Source organism: Tinamus guttatus, unplaced genomic scaffold (genome assembly GCF_059628265.1).
Source record: "Tinamus guttatus ecotype Peru unplaced genomic scaffold, ASM5962826v1 Tinamus_guttatus_pri_ptg000749l, whole genome shotgun sequence".
Taxonomy (NCBI): Eukaryota; Metazoa; Chordata; class Aves; order Tinamiformes; family Tinamidae; genus Tinamus; species Tinamus guttatus.
The window spans coordinates 1117312-1137086 of NW_028289283.1; the positions used below are offsets into that span (position 1 = coordinate 1117312).

The 19775-nt window shown below is 39.9% G+C and overlaps 1 protein-coding gene across 1 annotated transcript in view; it reads left to right on the plus strand.

Moving 5' to 3' along the window:
* Window positions 1-18602: 18602 nt before the first annotated feature.
* Window positions 18603-19775, plus strand: part of FBLN1 (fibulin 1) — a 68496-nt gene continuing 67323 nt past the window's right edge. Inside the window, exon 1 of the mRNA XM_088537357.1 lies at window positions 18603-18675. Within this exon, the coding sequence (XP_088393483.1) occupies window positions 18603-18675 (73 nt within the window). The remainder of the gene's footprint in view (window positions 18676-19775) is intronic.

Below are 19775 nucleotides of genomic sequence, written 5' to 3' on the forward strand. Positions count from 1 at the left end.
CGGTGCATTTTTACTTTGAATAACATGCATAATGAGCTAGACTTCATTAAGGCAAGATAAATTGCAATTAGTTGCTCTGTAAATGTGAAACTGCTGCCTGCCCCCAGGACACTGGTCTGTGGCTCTGCTAGCACTAGTTGTTTTTGTGCATCCCTTGAGTTCACTTTATGGTTACTTTGTTGAATGGCTTCTTATGGTTTAAGGAAAAAAAATAAAGCTGAAGAGACTCATAAGGATGATGCTAAGCAGCTGAGCTGTTGTGGTAAGCAAGACTCGTCTATGCAAATACAGCCATCTCTCTGTTGGCCTGTCCTTGTTTAATTTACTGCTGATTTTTGTCCTAAATTTGGATCAGGAATTTGGAGCACTCATGCAGTTGTTGTTTGGCGTCTAACAATCAAGTTCTGTTTCCCATTTTGGCCTATAGGGTGGTGTTTTAGGTATGTTTAGATGCTAATTCTTTAATTTGGAGAGAATTAAATACCTTTACAAATGTCTTTGTAAATGTAGCCCTTAATGTAATGTAGCCCTTTATATAAATACTATTATAACTGCATCCTCTGCATGGCGAATGCCATGATGGGAATACATTGTTTTCAGTTTAACTTTAACTTTGGTCTACAGGGAGTCTTCATGGATGGGCCTGGGAGATTAGTTTTCCTCTACGGTCTGCTAAAGTAAAATATTTCTGTTTAAATGTGAAATGAGTGGAAGACAACTGAACTGCACATCTATGTAAAAATATTGAGGGCAGTAACCAGTTTTACTTCTGTCTCAACTTTGAGACTTGATATGCAAAGTAAAAGGTGTAACGTACTCTTTTTCGTGTCTCCGAGGTAAGGTAGCCTGAAAATAGATGAGGAGTGTACATGAGTGCCCATTTGCAGCTTGTGTGGCCCACAAGTCAATTTGTGTCCGTGCAAAGTATCTGCAATTTGTATCTGTCAAAATAGTGGGAAGAAATTTCTGTTTTTCTGATCCCAACCTTTTAGTGGGATAATAAAGTAATAATCCTTTTGTTCATAACTCAGGTCAATAGAGCTATGACGCGGATGAACATCATTTGACTTGCTGTACCTTTCTTTGTCTTATTATCCCCACATTTTTAAAACTATTACCTGTTGGATTTGAAAAATTACTTTGTTAGTGTTTATTGTGTGCTTTAAGTTCTATGCAGAGTTTTATTTTGAATTCATAATGAGGCTGAAACTTGCAGAAACTCAACTTAATATGATCTGTTTGAGGTGGCTTCTATAAAGGAAAATCTTGCCTTACAAACTTGTGGGTGATCTTTCCCAGGATCAACACTTCTGTGAACAGTATTGAACCAGGTGATATTGTCCGTGTAGATATCTAACAAGGTGTTAATGAAGCTCTTCACTGAAAGCTTTTAATGAAGTGTTTGGCCAGTTGATGGGGGACAGCGGAAAGAACCAGACACCAAGGGAAAGAACGGTCCTCTAGGTGACCCTGCGTGTGCAGGGGGGTTGGACTAGATGACCTCTAGAGGTCCCTTCCAACCTTGAGCATTCTGTGATTCTATGATACAGAATGAAATGATGCATCTAACGAAACAATAAGCTTACTATGTGCTGGATTTTAACAACAGACAAAATAAGCAAGGTAATGCACTTAACCTTTACTATATGAGAAAGAGAATAGCGATTGAGAAAAGGATACATCACCAATTGCCTAAATACGTTACCATCATCCAGATCCGCAGTCGCTTGGGAGCCCCTGTCGCAGCGAGGATTTGGAGAACCTCCCTGGCAAGTGGGAGGTCTTACGCGGTGCATCCACCCATAAGTGAGGTCTCCAAAGCTGCGGCAAGAGGGTCCAGCTTTTATAAAACCACATCAGGAAAACATCATTTTCTTCGTTGGTGGTAACATCTGGTATGTCCTACTTTCCTTATCATCTGGGACCAGGACCTGGCCAGAGCCCCAGCATCGGATGGGAAAGTTCCCATCAAGGTCAAAAACACTTGCACAAGAACCTACCAGAGTTACAGTTTTATGAGCCTACATGCAGGTAGCATAAGCAATTTACAGGCGAGTTCTGTGTACTGTACTGTGTACTTCTGCAAAGGCAGAGCCATATTCAGCTGTAAGTCAGCCCTGACTTGGGCCTGTGGTTCAGGCCCTGGCACTTCAAGAAGTGAATTGGCCATGGACAGTGGTCACTGATGGAGTTCAGCAGAGATCTCTGCTAGGACCAATTTTATTCAATGTACTCATAAATACCCTGGAAATGGAGATGAAGAGTGCGGTGAAATAATTCCTGAAGGATACTAAGCTATTTAGGATAGCAAGGAGAGGGCTGAAAAGTTACAGCATGAGTTTATAAAACAGTGACTTGACAATAAAATGCAAGTTAAGTTTCAGTGTATAGATGTGCATGATCAAAATAGCTCTAGAACAATATGTCAAGTATTATAGGCTGTGAACCACTTGTTACCACTCAAAAGAAAGATCTTGAGGATATGAAAGCATTCTTTACTCAGTGATAGTCAAAAAAGGAAAAATCAAATATTGGACAGACACTATTAAACCAGAGAACATTGTTACGCTATTATCTGCATCTGTCGTTCAGCCATGATTTGAGTACTGTGCAATTTCTGTTCTCTTCATCTGAAGAAAGGAATATGCCACAACTGAAAAAAAAAAAAGGGTTCAGAGAATGCAAAAAGGATGATGAAGGAATCACCGAATCACAGAATGGTTGAGGTTGGAAGGGACCTCTTGAGACCATCTAGTCCAACCCCCCTGCTCAAGCAGGGACACCTGGAGCACGTGGCATAGGGTGGCATTCAGGTGGCTTTGGAAGATCTCCAGAGAAGGAGACTCTACAGCCTCTCTGGGCAGCCTATTCCAATAGAGCAATTTTCGCAGCAGGAATAGCAGGCCAGGTTTCTTTTAGGTTGGAGAAGGGCTGATGTAAAGGGCTCATGACAGAGATATACAGAATCCTTAGTTTCATGAAGAGGGCAGACAGGGTGCTGATCACTGTCTCTTCTTTTACAAGAACAAAGGACCATCAAATGAGGTTGACTAAGCCCAGTTCAAAACAAATAAAATATGGTATTTTTTTTATGCAATAGGTAGTAGACATACAGAACTGCTTGCCAAAGAGTGTTGTAAATGCTGAAGATTTATGGGTATTTTAAGGAGGAGGAGAAAGCACCAACAAGAGAAATCCACTGTCGGTTATTAAATAAAATACTGAATTAAGCTCAAGAAGTCACCTAACCTGGCACATGATCCACCTCCAAGAGACTGGGGGACTACTAGATGGACAGTAATGTTTGTTTGCTGTGTGCTCGCTGTTTTCTGAGCATCCACTTACAGTTGTTAGGGGGGAAAAAAAAGCTACAGGGTCAAGTGGAACCCTTGTTTGAATCTGTAAATGCATTTCTGATCTTACCTAAAGCCTTCTGCTCAGTTCCAAATGCTGAGCATGGTGTTCCAGGAATATATATAGTTTGAAAAAAAAATAAAAATAAAAAATCAATCAAGGCCAAAGTAATCTAATTGGGAGTTGTTAGAAATGTTGCATTGTGCTATTAGGCTACTTAGATATCTAATACTTTAGAACTGGTATTCTCATAAAACATGAAGGGAGTTTGACCTCCAGAGCTGACTGAATGGCATCAAGTTTAGATTCTTCATTGCATTTGGTGTCCTTGAAAATTGAGGTATAAAGTATTAATAGTGATAATAATTAGCCTAGTTATGATTCCAATTGAAAATATGGTAACACATATTTTGTTCAACTTTAATCGGGGATTCTTCCTTTTTTCATTCAATCAGACTATTAAGCTATCATAGGTACTTTGAACAAACTCATGTTTCTACTTTAAATTTTTATCTCTCAAGCCTAAAAAGAGCAGAAGCAAAGTTCAAAACCAAGCTGATGTTAATCATGATTTTCCAGGAAACATGGCTGATCCATAAATGTCTTCTGTTGTTCATTGAAATAGAATAGTGCTCTCTGCATTTGCTGATTCACTGTGTAAGCCTCCTGAATGCCTTTTTATTTAAAGACCGAACTGTTTTTTTTAGCTAAGACTCAACAAAAATTTATATGGTCCCTAACGCATATGTTTCTTAAAACCTCAAACTAAACAGTGTAAGATCTAGAAGAATATTGCTGTCCAAGATTATATTAATGCTTTCAAATATTTCATCTGAGAATTTATGTATGAGTGGACATTCCCCAAAGCATATGCATTAGATTAAAATTCAGTCTACTACAGCTACAGTGCATAACATTTTCTTTAATGAATCCCAGGGGTTTCAGAGTGGAGTATCTTTTGCATTATGAACTTCAGCTTGAGGGCATTATAGCAATTAATCCTCTGTTTGTTCAACTTCATGAGATTTATGCAAGTTTAGGGCCTTTGAAAATAACATTGTTATATTAGTATAAAATTGTAGTAATGAAGGGATGAGTAGTGAGTCAAAAAAAAAGACAGCAATTCTTGGTATATCCAGATGCCATCGTGCTATTCTTCATTAGTATACCTACTCGATTCATGGCGAAGGATGTCTTCTACTTAGCACACTAAGACTCTGAACTTCCCCTGAAGAAGACCACTGCTAATTCGGAAAAAATATATATAGTTGTATATGTATCTAGCACAAGGTTGCTGATCAAATTAGGAATTTGTTTGCCATATCAAGGTATTGCCTTATGTTATTTATCGCTTGCAGTGTATATTTGTCTTCCAAAATCATATTCTTTTCTAAGTGTTGCATAACTTATTGTTTGGTGGCATGTCAAATCCTAAAAGCAAAATGAGGTATGGACAGCTGTGTTTTGGCCTGCACATCTAGTAAATAATAAAGTGCAAAAACTCATAGTTTTTTGAGTTGGAACGACAGAGGCAATTGTAAAGTTTGGAAATAGGTAAAATTTTGAGAAAGCAGAAATTAATGAGGGAAAGTAATTAAGAATTTTGCTGCTTAATTCAGTAGGTTCAAGAGTCTAATCTACCAGTACAAGCAATATAGATCACTACTTTATTATTTCGATTTCTTTGTCTCTCTGGCTCTAAAAAATAATTTTTATTTGCTTGATGGCATTTAGCATTTTAAAAGTTCTAACATACTACTCAATTCATAAGACATAGTACATCAGTTCCTGTATATTTGGGCTTTTATTCAGAAAAATGGCTAATCTAGTTTTTCACTTTAAAATAAGTTGTCCTGTGAACTAAGCGCATTATTCAGGTACTTGAAAATTAGGCTTGTGTTTAAATCTCCTTTGCTGCATGGGAGATTTGGTTCTAAAGGAATATATGCCACTTGCGACGTACTCTCTGTAAGCAAAATAAAAAATCTTTGGTCAATTGTTTGGATCAAGGCAAGTGGCTAAACGACTGTGATATATTGTCTTCAGGTATCATTGTGATACCTGTGTAAAGTAGTAGATCAAAGTGCCTAGTGTAGGCAAACCTGTTCTAAATTCATATTCTAAAGCAGTCACAAATGGCTAGTTTCTGAGCAATGCAAGTTCTAAAGACTACAACAGAGCTTGCATTATCTTGTTTTCTTTAGCTCTGTAGAACAAATTTGAAACCTGTGCCTCTGCTGATGTTGTTTGTTATGTACCAAAAGCAGGCTGAAAATTACATTTCTGATCCACACAGGAGGTTAATTTTTCCTCTTTCTCACTGGAAAGCCAAACTGGCTGTGTGAAAGGAAACCCAGGATGTACAAATAAGTTGCTTTTAAATTACTACAGGATGCTACAGTCTTTTGCTTCCTAGGTCTTTCAGATGATAGAGAGAACTGCAGAAATGCTATATGGTAGATTTGCATTTTCACAGTGATTTCACTGTTTGTGTTTAATTTCCACAACAAATTTAATGTATAAGTCATAGCTAATACTAAGAAAAAGCCATTGAATAACCTGGGGACTAAATGAATGGAAAGAATAAAGCATCCTTTTAAAATAGAGGAAATAACTCTGTTTGAATTAAGGTGTGGTTGCCCATTGCTAATGAAGCTAAGTGAAAATTTTCCATAACCATTCCTTTAAACTGAAACTCTCTCTTTTTTTATTTATTGGTCAAAATTCAATTTTAAGTTCCACCTCCACCTCTTCCAAGGCTAAAGGGGTTCCCAAGGGATTACACCATCCTAAATTGTGACTATGTGACTCCCAGAATACCCCAGAGCATGTCAGGAAGAGCAAAGACTGTAGCATAATGGGAAAGAAAGTTAGACTTTCTAGTATTGCACATCAAAATAATTAGAGTGAGCAAAGGATCTGGCAGTAAAAAATAACAATCTGAAAGAAGAAAACTGAATTTCACTATTTAAAATCTTTCTTTTAGAACCTGTATATCTCAAATGCAGTTTGCAAATACACATTTGAATATTTGTCAGACTATGAAATTAAGAATAAGGAGCTTTTAAACATTAAGAAATGGTATGTGGGAATAACAGATACATGCCAAATGCCTGCTAGTTTCATTTTCTTTGCTGATCCGTGAAACGTAAAATGTTTCACGTAACTTGGACTGGATCCTATTTCCAATGAAGTCAAGGAGATTTTTGCCATAAGCTCTACTAGGCACTTACATAGTCATTTAAGACACGGCAAAGAAAATGAAACAAAACAAAAAGAAGTTATTTTGCTTTACTCACAGTTAGTACTAGCATTAATGGCTAACATACATAAGATGCAAGCCAATTCATAAGGCTTATAAAGTACACTAATCTGGAGTTTGCTGGAAATTGTATTCAGTTACACTGTTCCATTTTATTGTAGAAAAAAAAAAGCCTTATAAATACTACTTTAACATTTTTAATTGGGCACCAAAACTAGCATCTTAGTTACATAATTAGCAGACCTGATACAAATTTCACTGAAATACAGAAGAGTTTTCAGTTGACTTCAGTGGACTTTGGACTCTTGCATATATATGTACAAAAATGTCTTGATTATTTGCAATTACCTTTTTTTAAAAAATAAAATAGACTTCAAATTGTGTATGGCCTTTTTTAATCTTGTGGGCTCTAAGTATTTGTGAGAATTTGTTTAATTTAGCTGTAGCAAAGTTAGCCTGATTCTTTTACTGTTAAATTAAGGGCAAAATTCCTGCTGATTCCAGCAGCAAAACCAGGTTTACATCATAACTAACCACAACTCCCTCTACTCCTCCTTCCCTTTCCAAATATCTTGGTTATTACAGAAAATGGATTTAAGAAATTCTCTTTAGCTAATGATGTACTGAAAGATGTTTAACTCTTTCAATATAAAATTATTACTGAAATGTCAAAAGTTAAGAAACAGCGTGTTTGATATGAGAAATAAAATACTTTGATTAATGGATTTCGTTTGCAGTCTGTGCATGTTCCAAACCTATGGATAAAAAGAATATGTTAAAGCAGTATATAGTCTATTGCAAATACTAATAGTATTCAGAAAGACTAATATTAATGTAATTTTCCTACTTAAATGTATCCTCTGTGTTTTGCATGGTACAAGTTAAAGCTTATTATTGTACAACCTAAATAAAAGAGCCTAGTGAAACAGGGTGTTGTCAGATCCCACATGATGAATTGTAACTTCAGGCATCTCTCTTTAAGTCTCTCCACTAACCTGTTCCCAATTAGTGGCATCTGGGACCAGATTTTCTTTCATTTAAAGCAGAAGCTTTAAGAAATTTTGACTCTGAAAAAAAAAAGGACATAAAAAAGGGAGACGGGAAATGTAATAACAGAAAGAACTTTAAATCCAAGTCCTATATTTGATTTTACAAGCAGTGTCGGAATATTTTTAAGTATTACAGCTAAGTGTAATGCTTTATACCATGATGTGTTAAAGGTCTGATTTTATGGTGATTGGTATTCTTCCAAGTCTAAGCTTCAAAACTTTGGCTAGGATTTCTAAAAAGCCTTTTCCTTTTAAAAATAAACAGAAAAAAAGAATAACTGGGCTATCTTTGACGAAACACTAGTAAACTCCCTATCTTATGTATAGAAATATAGACATATGTATATGGAGGATATTATACCTCCTTTTTTCCAATAGCTGGAAGTCCCCATCTATTAAAAATTGGCATAGTTTAGCTGGAATCAATGGAGCCATGTGGATTTACACAGCTGGGAATGTCAACATATATATTTATTCTGCCATTGCATTTTTGGTTATGATATCACTTCTTGTCTTTCTCCATGCCATGGATTACTTTTTAAACTAGGTAACTGTTCAGACTTTCCCTGAAATTATGGCTGGAGTGCAGGAGTCCTAAAGCAAAACATCAAAAACTGTCTGAAATGTACAAAGCTGTTTTCTTAACAAGAATTGTTCTTTTTGCGAAGAACTGAGCGTAAACCTTCCATGCATTTCACCTGGAATTGTGGATGTGTTGAAAACTAAACCAGGCCAACATAAAAATACACACACACATATAGACCTATAGACTTTTCCTCAACTAGATCTCTGTAAGAGCTTCTCCTTCCTAGGAAGGCTGTCCAGATAAACTGATGGCACAGACTAGCCATTTATACATTTCCCTGCCATAAGGAGATCTAACCTGGCTGGTGAATGGCAACGCCAAAATCCCAGGAAGGACAAACTGAGGAAAATATGGGAGAGGGGACCTCCCACTGGATGAGTGCCTTATCTTGTTCAAAAAAAGGTTTGAGTTTGGAAGAGTGTTGCTTTTGAGAGTCAGGGACAGTCAGACAGAAATCATCGCACATACTCTGGTTAAAATCATTACATGCACTGTAATTCTCCAGCTGTGCAAGACCTTTGCGATATCAATGTATAACTTAATACAGCTCCAGACTTCTTTATATATTGCTGAACTATGATTGCTAGCAAAAGAAATTGTAAACAAAACCCTTTTACGTTATTCTGGATGAATCAAAGGAACTTGGATTTATCAGTGAGTGTGCCCCAGAAGCAGAGAGTAAGCACGGAAATCAGTGGCTTTGTGGCCAAAGAAGTCAGTGACATGACTGCTAAGGAAAAGAGCAACAAGAAAACAAAGCATACTTGCTAAGAAAGTTTAAACAGCACCAACCCGAAAGAGAGTAAAAGTGCCAATTTCTTCTTCTTTGGTTGCATTCTTAAATGAAAGCTTGTATGGATGGTTGTTCAAAGATATGAGAGAAATTTTCTCTAGGACCAACCCTAGTGAAAAATACCAATTTTAGAAAGAAGTGTTTTGAGACCCTCATGTTATCAAATGGACCTAAGGCCATACAGGACTTAAGATCTAAGGGGTATATTTGGAACATACTGTGAACACTTGTTAAAAGCTCAAAAGAGCCCATGCTGAAAAGAGTATATCATGGTTTCTAAAATGATTCTGAAAAGTACTCTTTTGGTTTAGTTAACCTGCCAGCATCCATAGCAAGGACTATATACAATGCATACAGAGTAAGTTTCATGTCCGTCGTGTCCAAGTTCTTCAAAGCAGACTTGATCTTCCAAGAAGAAAGAACTGTAGTTAATTCTCCCTCTCCAAAATTCCCAATCTGAGGTGAGGCAGTTAGCTGCTTTGAAGGCTTAAAGCTCCAGTATTTTAACTAGCACCACGTTGTACAAGGAGAAGCATGGAATGTAAGAAGAGAGAACAGATGAAAGGAAGTCTTTAGGCTGCCATCAATTTTTCTTTTCCCCCAATTAGAATTTATTGCAGGTAAATATCCCATTATTATTATTAATAATAATTATTTACTATTTAAAGCATGACAATTATCTACAGGTGTGTCTCACAAATGGCAACCAAGTTGAATAGAAGTGTAGCAGTGAAAACATTAGAAGCTCCAGCAAGAAATTTCTTCCTACAAGCAGATTGGCAAAGCAGGACAGGCAGTACATAGACATTTCTAGTAAGAATGGCATTTCCATAAATGGGAATAGACTGCTGTAACAACAAATGAAGTCAACAGGACCTCAAATTGTGTGGACTGCCAGAAAACACAGAAGGAGGCATGGTTAAGGCGTATATGAAAAAAAACTCTTCAGCCCTATGATGGAGTCTGGCAAAAGTTAACTTTTAAATAGCACTTGAGAAATAGTAGCAAAAGACTAAAGTTCCCCAACATATACTTTTGGAAATGAAAGGCATGGGTGAGTTTTTCTGTTGAGCAGCCTTTATATAACACAGGTCAGTAAAGAATTTAAGGACATATATAAATTAAGGTGTGTGAGTAATCCCAGTGAAGTTAATAAGACTATTAAAAAAATGATGAAGTGTTTGGCTATATTGGAATCAGACTACATGCCATCTCATGGGATCAAGTCTTACAGTACAGAAGCAGGAATATTACAATTTACTTCAGTGGCAGTTACTTGCTGACTTAAAACTATTCTTAGCTTTGCTGGTTCAGTACACCCAGTCAAATTCCTTTGACCTAGGAACAGAGCAACAGTATTTTAATGTCTGATGGAAAACTTCCCAGAGCCAAGAAAAATCCTTGAAAGGGGCTAGAGAATCTTATCAAGGGGGCACAGCGATTTATGTATCTGAATTGCATGTTTATGAAAGCCCTTTAAATAGACAGATTCTCAGTTTCTTATTACAGAGAACTCTATGTATTTTTTTTTAGGTTTTTTTTGTTGCAATAGGTTCTGCTGTAGCTGAATTTTCAGTCATGGGGGTGGCAATTCAGTACCTATTTTCAATTCTTGCAAAGTGAAGGACGGAATTAAGTTGCGTGTGATACACCATCGAAAAACTAACTCTACCAAACCAGTCATGATTGTAATATAAGGCTTGTAATGTAAAGGTAGAATATGCAGTAGAAGGCCAAAGTAAGCTTCATATTAATGCCCTGGCTTCAGTAATAGCAGTAAATAAAACAGTGTGGGCTTTTGGTATATGCTGCTCCTAGGTGGAAAAGATCTGTTGAGAAATGCCTAAATGGGTGCAGAAACTTCAGAGGAGTAGGTTGCCGCATGTTTGATGGAAGGTGTGGAAGCATATTCTGTATATCCTTTTACTCTCTGTGTTAAAAACCTTTAAGTGTTTTTTTAAATATATATTCAGAACAAAAATCCTCTTTTGAATGGGAACAAACAAGCTGGAACTTAACCAAGCACACTAATGAATGCTGCTATAGATGCTTATTTAAATCATCCTTAATTCTGAAGACCTTCAGAAGATCCAAAAAAAGATACACTAATGTGTCACCGGATTTTCTGCATTTTACTGTATTTACAGTAAAAAGCTTTTTCCTGAGAATAAACTTTAGAATTTTTATAAAAGCAGAACTGTCAGTGAAAACAATGAAGATATAAGCCTGCATAATTAGAGATTCTTTGATTTATTAAACGCGAATATATGTTTTAAGGTAGGGTAAAAGCTTGGGGATAACTTCTAATTTTGTCTTAAGGATTTGGCAGATTCTCGGAAATTATAATAATATTACAAGATCACTTTAACTTGTAGGCGGTCTGAGTCTTGACAGAGGTGGGCCACTTTCTTACACGATCTTGGTTTTCTTGGTAGGGAAGAGTTAGCAGCAGTATTGGCCCCACTGAAGTCAGTGGGAATTTTGCCAATGATTTCCACACAGCCAAGATTTCACTCTTGTCTGTAGCAGAGCTACTAAATACAGTGTATTGCATAAACTGAGGGAAAAAAGGAAAGCTACATGTGAAAAAATAAAACAGTCTTTTTTCTGGATTCACTTTAATAATTCTGAAAATGCTTTTCTTTCTAGATATCTGCTTTGTAAGACTTAAGACACAATTTATTTCACCCCTGGATACAAAGAGGGAGAAGCACGTTTAATGGGAAATCTAAAACCTTGCATGAGTCCTTTTTTGTGACTTGCATTGAAATTATTACTTACATGCACAAGTTAGATACTCTTTACTGACTGCCTAGATGCTTGCAGGTCATTTCAGAGGAAATAATACAAATTGTGGAACAACTATCAAAGCAAGTGTATGTGTTTGGCATTCGCAGGAAATTTGGGTGTCTGTACATTTCTAAGTTTAGGAAAAGGAATATGAGAGCTATTCTGAATTCTTACATTATTCTAATATAGTTGACTCTATAGGGTGCTACTTTTAAATAGGAGAAATAGAAGTTAAGCTAAAATTGGCCTGAATTACTTCTTACTATGCTAATGGGAAGTTAATGGCTTGGGGTTGCTAGTTAATAACTGCTAACCCTTACACAGTTTGTTTTATTTTATGGATCTCAAAACATTTTACCAATCACGTTATATGTATACATAGAGAAAGTTAGGCACAGAGAGGTAAAATATCTTGCCAAAAGCTGTCTCATAAGTCAGACACAGAGCTGGAAACAGAACCTCTTTTAAAGTCTGCTTAAACTTACTGTTCAGTAGGCCTCATTTCTCTTGAATAATTAATTCCTGAACAGCTGAGACTTTGCAGGGGGGTAGTTTGAGAAAGCACACTGAGGATTTTTTTCTACATCCCTTTTAGTGTAAGTATTGCAGCTTGCCTCTCTGTCACTGTCTTTTTATACAAAGTAAATTGTGTTTAGTGATAGGATCGTTCTTCCCTTTCAGCAGGAATATTTCCTCGAGCCAGTCCAAATCTCTATGACTAGGTCTGACAACAATTGTGAGATCACAGCCAAAAGAAATAAGGAGAAAAATGGGAGAAAAGGAGGTACTGGAAAAAAGTTGGTAGTGCTGGGCTCCTTATCTAAATATGTTGTGCCTAATGATGCAGTGACAAATGAAAATGTCTGGTCAGAGACCTGGAAGCCACAGGGTGCATGTAGCATGGGACGGTTTAACCCATTAAGGTTCATTTAATAGGAGTAATCTATTTATTTTCCTTTTGCAGCCTTCTGCCAAAATTCGGATGAGTTCAGCCTTCCAATTAAGAGGCATCCAGTAGCTTTGCATATCCCAGATATGTCAACTGCTCTGTGTAGAAGCATGTCAGAAAATGTGGTAAATATGTATTTTTTCATATATTTTTATATATATATTTCATATATATTTTTTCCTTCCAAACAGTTTGCTACACTACAATAACTTGAACTTATTAAGGTGCCCTCCCATAGCCAGCCCTAGAAATTGTGTAAGCATTGTGTAAAGGCAAGCCTCACGCCTTGTGTGTCATATTATTAACATGTGTTTTTAGCATCAGGCCACCAAAGATGATTGGCTTCCTGGGACGAAGATATTACAGCTGAAGGCTGTAAAATCTCACAGAGGTGGTACATGAGTAAATAATGTTTGGGAGCCTCTATAAAAGGAGCTCTCTGTGAAGGATGAAGAAGAAAAAGAGGGAATCAAGTTGGCACAAATGAACTGTAGAGTTTTATCAGCGTTAATACTTTTTTTTTCAGGTGACTAGTCCTTACATAGTAACAAGTTTAAAACTCATTTTCTGATGGTAAGAATTTTCTGACAGAGCTGGGGCTGTCTGCACATGGGCAGGATGGTTTCTTTCCTTATTAGACCCATGTAAAAACATTTGTAAATAATATGGCAAAATCATAATATGATAATGAAATAACACTGAATGAAATAGATTTTAATTGAGCATTAGGGAATGTTACAGAACACTGTGTGCTCCTGATTTTGAACTGTTAGGTACAACAGACTGTGGAATTTTATTTACACAAACCTGAAATGTCTTATATTCACTTGTATATTTTCTCTTTCACAAAGATCATTTGGTCACATACTTGGATATTAGTTTTGTTCGACACGGATGTAGCTCAAATTTATCAGAGATGTCAGGAAAGAAAATGGCCTTTTGCCAGAATAGCCATTTGCTTTATTGATGGCTTTTCTCCACCTTTTATAATTAGTTTTTATTTTTGTTTGAATGGTGAAAATAACCACTGGCACAGATGGTTGAATTTAATAGACCCTCGGAGAGCCTGCAACTGAAAGACTGACTTATCTCGGCTGCTGTTACATTTGTGGGGGCCCCACATGCCACCGTCCCCTCCAGCCCGTATGTGTAGGGCTCACACTGCTATTTGGCTTGCCCAAAGGGAGCCCAGTCTTCCTGGGCCTTGGGTCCTGTCAAAGACCTTGGCTGTTCACACATAAAACTAGCGCTGCCTGCTGTGACATGAGAGGGTCTAGAGGAAGAGAGAAAATTATGGGAAGGGGGAGATCTGAGAGAGGCTGATCTGAGAGACTGCTGGGATGCATCTCTAGAGGCAGGAAATACCCCATGAATGTCAGGCAGAGTTATCCCTGAATTCTACAAATAATGCCACAACGGAAGTGACAGGGATCATCAAAGCATTCTTTTATTCCCCAATAAACTCCTTCTGCTCTTAGAAGCAGACTTTATACATATTAATAGAAAACCATTGCCTGTTTTGTGTGTCTAAGATAGATAGATTTTTTCACAATCAGAGAGCAAATAAAAGAGAATATGGGCAACACTTACACAATGGGCACGAACTAAAAAATATATTAAAACCGAAATCCCTTAAAAGCAATGATGCAGAAAAAAAGGCTCAAGGTTATGAAGCCCAATCTGGAATAGTCAACAAAAAAGCTTAAATTCTGCCTTAGTAGAATCCATATGACTGATCTATACAAAGAAGAAAAAGTAAGCTAAACTTCTTCTCATATTATTTGAATTATAAAGCCCAAACATATTCCCTAGTTTGAGTCTGAACAAGCATCTGTATTGCTAACCTTATGGCACAGGAGGCTTGGGTTCTTGGCATCTGTGTTATTATATGTGTTAATATGTACATCTGTCTCTAACCATGGTTATATAAAGAGCAGTCCAAATTTGGGATGCCTGTAAGTTTTATCTGACACATTGTAGTTCTTTTAGAAAGTCCTGAGCCAACCTCGCTGCCTGACATGAGCTACTGGCTACCACCATAAACCACAGGATAGGATCCAAGGTGGAGGCCAGGTCAACCTCCTTGACTAGACTGGAGCAGTTTGGTATTCACTGGGGAAGAGAGCAGGATCACAGTCCTCTCACCTTCTCTCAGTAGCATCAGCCTTGGCACAATTCAGGCTGGCATTTACTTGGGATGGACAGTCCATACTATTGGATGTGAAAATGAGGATGAACCTGGGATACAAAGTGGTTTATCTGAGAGGACATTTTATTCTATGGTAATCTCAACGAGAACCTCTAGGTAAAGTGTCCATGAGCTACATTACCCCGAGATACTTTTATGTTCACTAATGGGGAATAAAGCACTGAGCACACAGTGACAGTAACATAAGCCTGGAGATCTGTAAAAAGCTCGAGTAGATTGATTTAGCCTCAAAATAAGGAGCATGCTGTCATCTGTCATGCTATCTGCCATTCAAAGTAATGACTAAGGATTGTGTTGCACTCTTCATCTCTGAAAACACTGAAGTTAAGCATGAATTTTGGGGGATAAAAGGCCTTATTTAGTTCAAACACAAGAGAAAGCTACTGCCTATATTACTCAAAAGGTCAGGCTATATAATCAGAAAGGTGCCCATGAGCCTTAAAAATCTACTTCTAATGCTAAATATTCAAAATGTCACAAATTTCCAATATTAAAATGATTATGTGACATTATTGTTGCCTCTTGCCTTTTGGAATAATAAAGTTTTAACTATAATTCTTCATTAACAAAAAATAGAAACGTCAAACCATCTGTACTCCAAAAGCTACAGATTTCTGTGCTGTGGTCTTTTTTTTTACAGTAGGAGATGGAAGATCCGTATGGGCTTTCTTGTGTGCTCCTAGCAGTGATTGGGGCATTCTGCTCATTAAGAAGAGAAAGAAAGAGTTCTTTCTATGCATCCTAAGTGTGACACATTTCTTTAACAACAGCCAATACAGCTATACAGCTGTTTTTTTATTTCCCTTTTTTTTTTTTTTTTCCTTAGGGGTCAATGTAGCTGTGGGCAGACTTCATTTCTGGGTGAGTGTGTTTTCATCCTTGCAATGTCACTACCTGAAAAGAGGAAAGTTAGAGCAATTTCATTTCCCTCTGTTTTGCTCAATGTCTGAGCCAGATGGGTGGCAGAAAAAAAAAAAAAGAAAGAACAAATGAAAAAAAGACAGCAGGATTTGGGAATTGCATTAAAACAGAGAAGCTGGGAGGCATAACAGCTGGTCTATGGGGCCACTTTGGTCTCTAAGCAGAGGTTAACGTCCTGATATAGACTTTTTCAGGCCATCTCAAGAATTCCTTTTCTCATGAAACAGAGTCGTCAAATGACAAATGTGTACCTGCTGCCATAGATGGCAATGAATTTGTTAGAGTAAATCTAAATTCTTTGTCAGAATTGCATGTATCTGCTCTGAACAGGACCCTTGGAAAGGACTTGTGCAATGATTTGTTACGCTGTCATTACCCATTAATCTGAGCTTCTGCAAATGATTTTTATTCTTCTGAAGTAAAAATAAAACCCTCATTAAAGAATTTGTTTGTTTTAAAAACTACACAAAGGATTACAGGGCCTTTGCAAACAGATGTAAGAAAAAATGTGATTATGCAAAATGTTTCCCCTTGTAAGGCCTTGCTTTCTATTGACTTCTCTGAGCTTTGAATTGAGCCCTAAGTGCATGGCTTAGCTCACTACAAAGCTCAGGGTCAGTAATTGGAATCACATGTACTCAAGGCCACTGAAATCTGATTTTAGGTGAGAGTGCCAGTTTACACTGGAAATGCATATTAATACTATGCAAAAAATAAAAAGGAAAAAAAAACCTACTATCTGATCTCCAGATGACCATAGCTCTGATGGTTGCAAGAAATATTTCTTAAACAGTTGCTAGGATTTTCCTCATTTCTGGTAACCAGCTTGTGTAACCGGTGACAAGGCATTCTTCCTCTGGAATAAGGATGTCCACACCTGGTGCTCATCAGGGTAACTTCTTCTGTGAACAAGGTATTACCTGTGACTTCAGACTGATGTAGTCCAGCTGGTGCACTTCTTTCTCTTCACCCTTAATCACTTAGGAGGGGGTTTAAAGTAAAGGGAATTAAGCTGCAATTGATGTGAAAGCATGGTTTCTGTGATGGGGATGGTCCCAGTTCAGTTAATCTGGTAGAAACTGTAGACAAGGTGTGATCTTTGCTTGTTGCCTTTGTTGGGCTTTGTCTTTGAGAAGGAAAGAGCAGTGGAAGAAGGATGGCTCTGGTAGACCATGATAGGGTATTAAGGGTGCAGATAGGGGTGGGTTCTTTAGTGTCTCCTCCAACAGGAGGGTTCAGATGGTTCCTGCATGAGCAGAGGGAGACAAGTTCAAAGGGAACAAAGGAAATGGCCCTTTCACACAGTCCCAACAGAGCGAGGAAACCTGCTGCCATATCATGGAGAGTAAAGGTTTACAAGATCTCATGGGGAGGGTGGATAAATCCCAGAAATAGAAATTCCCAGCAGGCTACCTGATACGCAGAAACCACATCTCCCCAGGAAATGGTCCAAACTGAGAGGAGCCAGAGGCTGGGAGAACTATTATATATGTATATATGTATATATACACGTATATATGTTTTCCTTGTTCTTTCTGTTCCTTTGCAGACTGCTTATGCTCAGAGCTGAAGACAGGATATGGGGCTAGATGGACCCTCAGTGTAATTTTCAGTTCTTGTGTGAAGACAGGAAGAGATCAAGCTACCAAACAACCACACTTTTGACTCCTAGAGCCTTAAATACTTTGACCAGTTGAATATTTTTGGGAGAGGGATCCTCAAGTTAAGTTGTTGAGTGTTTACAAGATGGTTAGCACAGTCCGAGCCCCCATGGCACAAGCTCCCAGTGAACACAAACTAACTCTCAGCTGTTTATCCAAGGAAAACGGAGGACAAAGTGTAGAGGGGCCGATCCCTCCCCATTTGTTTCCCCCTTCAAGCCTTATCCTCCAGGCTATCTACGAGATCTTGGCAGCAACAGAGCCAACTGGGGGCTTTCAAGTCTAGCTCTTCCTGCGAGCGCTATCTGTGTTTGGAGTCCTGTGTAAGTAAGATAAGGATGTTAAAGAAAGAAAGAAAGAAAAAAGAAGTGGGGTTAGGGGGGTGGGTAGAACAGTTTTCATCCTGATCTTTTTAAGGGAAAGAAGGGAAATTTTCTTGCAGTGAATTTCACGGGAAGCTTCCAAAATATCCTTCCTTTTTAAAACTTTTTTTTTTTGGCAAAAGTTGTGATTGGCGCAAAATCTGCGGAAAGATCAAGAAGGGGGTGTGTAGCGGGGGGTTCAAAACCTCCCCTCCGGAGGTGAAACCTTCCCTTCCCTGCTAGGTGGTTTCTTTTGTTTTCCGCTCCGCTTTCCCTTTGTTTGTGGCTGCCTCCTCCTTGGCACCGAGCGCGAGCGCGTTTGCTCCGCTTCTCCTTCACTGAATCCGGCCCCTGCGGAGCTGCGAAGTTTTCCGAGCTCGAGGGAGTCGCTTTGGGAGCCTGTGTGTGCGGGGAGGCGGGAGCCGGGGTGCCGGCAACAGCGGGGTCAACCGGGGGGGCAGTGAGTTAAACCTCTGAAAAGCCCCCTGAGCGAGTGAGTGTGTGAGTGCGTGTAGCGGGGTGGGGGTTCCTGCGAGCTCTCTTCCAACCGGCCTCAGGCAGCTGGGATAATATCAGCGAGCGCCGAGGGGGAGCAGCGGAGGCTGCTGCAGAGCCGAGCCCCGCTCGCTGCGAGCGCTCCCGCCCTCGGGGAGCTGCGGGCGGCCCATGGACACGCTCGGCCCGGCCCGGCCGCTGCTCCTGCTCCTGCTGCTGCTGCCGCCGCCGCTCCCGGCACAAGGTGAGTGCGGGCAGACGCGACGGGCGCTGCGGGGCCCCGGGAGCCGCCCGGGGATGCGGGGAGCAGGGGCAGCCCCGATGGCACGGGAGACGGGCGGCCCGCGCTGCCTGCCCCGGGCGAGCCACGGCGGCGGCCCCCGGTGGCGGTGCTGGGGTCGGTCCCGGCCCCTGCCTCGACTCCAGTCCCTACCGCGGTCCCATCCCTAATTCCAGTCCCTGTTCGCAGTCCCCTCTCCCGCTTCGCAGACCCCTGTCCCTAGTCCTCGTTCCCAACCCTCGTCCCCGGCCCCGATCGGGCAACGGGGCGTCCGCTTTTCCGCCGGCTCTCGCGGCCCCGGCCGTGCCCCTCGACGTGCGCGGCCCGTCTCGAAGCGCCCCCGCCGCCTCGCCCTGGGGAGCCGCAAGGCGGAGCGAGCCCCGCCGCCGCCGCCGGCCCCGGGGCTCCCGCGCAGGTGAGCGCGGCCCCGGCCCGGCCCGGCCCGGCCCTGCGCGGGGGAGCTCGGAGCGGCGGGTTGTGGGGCTCGGCTCGGGTCTGCCCGAGGCTGAACCTGCCCCACAAGGAAGCTCCGCGGCGACGCGAGTCGCGGTGGGGCAGGAGACAAGCGACGAAGGACAGGGTTGAGCAAAGAGGAGCCGCAGCATTTGGGGGTGCCGAGGGGTCCTGCGGTGGCTGGATCTAGGCCATGGCATCCCTTCCTGTACTTATTGCTCTGGGTATAAATACAGATTAATTCAGCTTACTTCAGTGGGGTAACATGGTTAGACTTTAGCTGATAAGGGACTGTGAAGAAACTGCTATCCCTACAGCGATAATGAACTTATCATAACCAGTTTACAATTAACTATGATAAATTTTAACAAAAGCTTTAAAAACAAAGAGACTTTGGGGCTTATAGAAGCGTCCGAGGGGGCCATTTGTAACTGGGGCTTGATTACACTACATCCTCTGTGCACATTCTCAAAGGCCCCCTCTCTGCTCTCCATAAAATCCTTGGCCCAGCAGTGGCAGACAAAAGCCAGAGAACGAAATCATCTGCTATTGCCCCAAAATTTCAGCTCTTCAATTCTCATGTTACAGGGCACATCGCAGATATCCTTCAG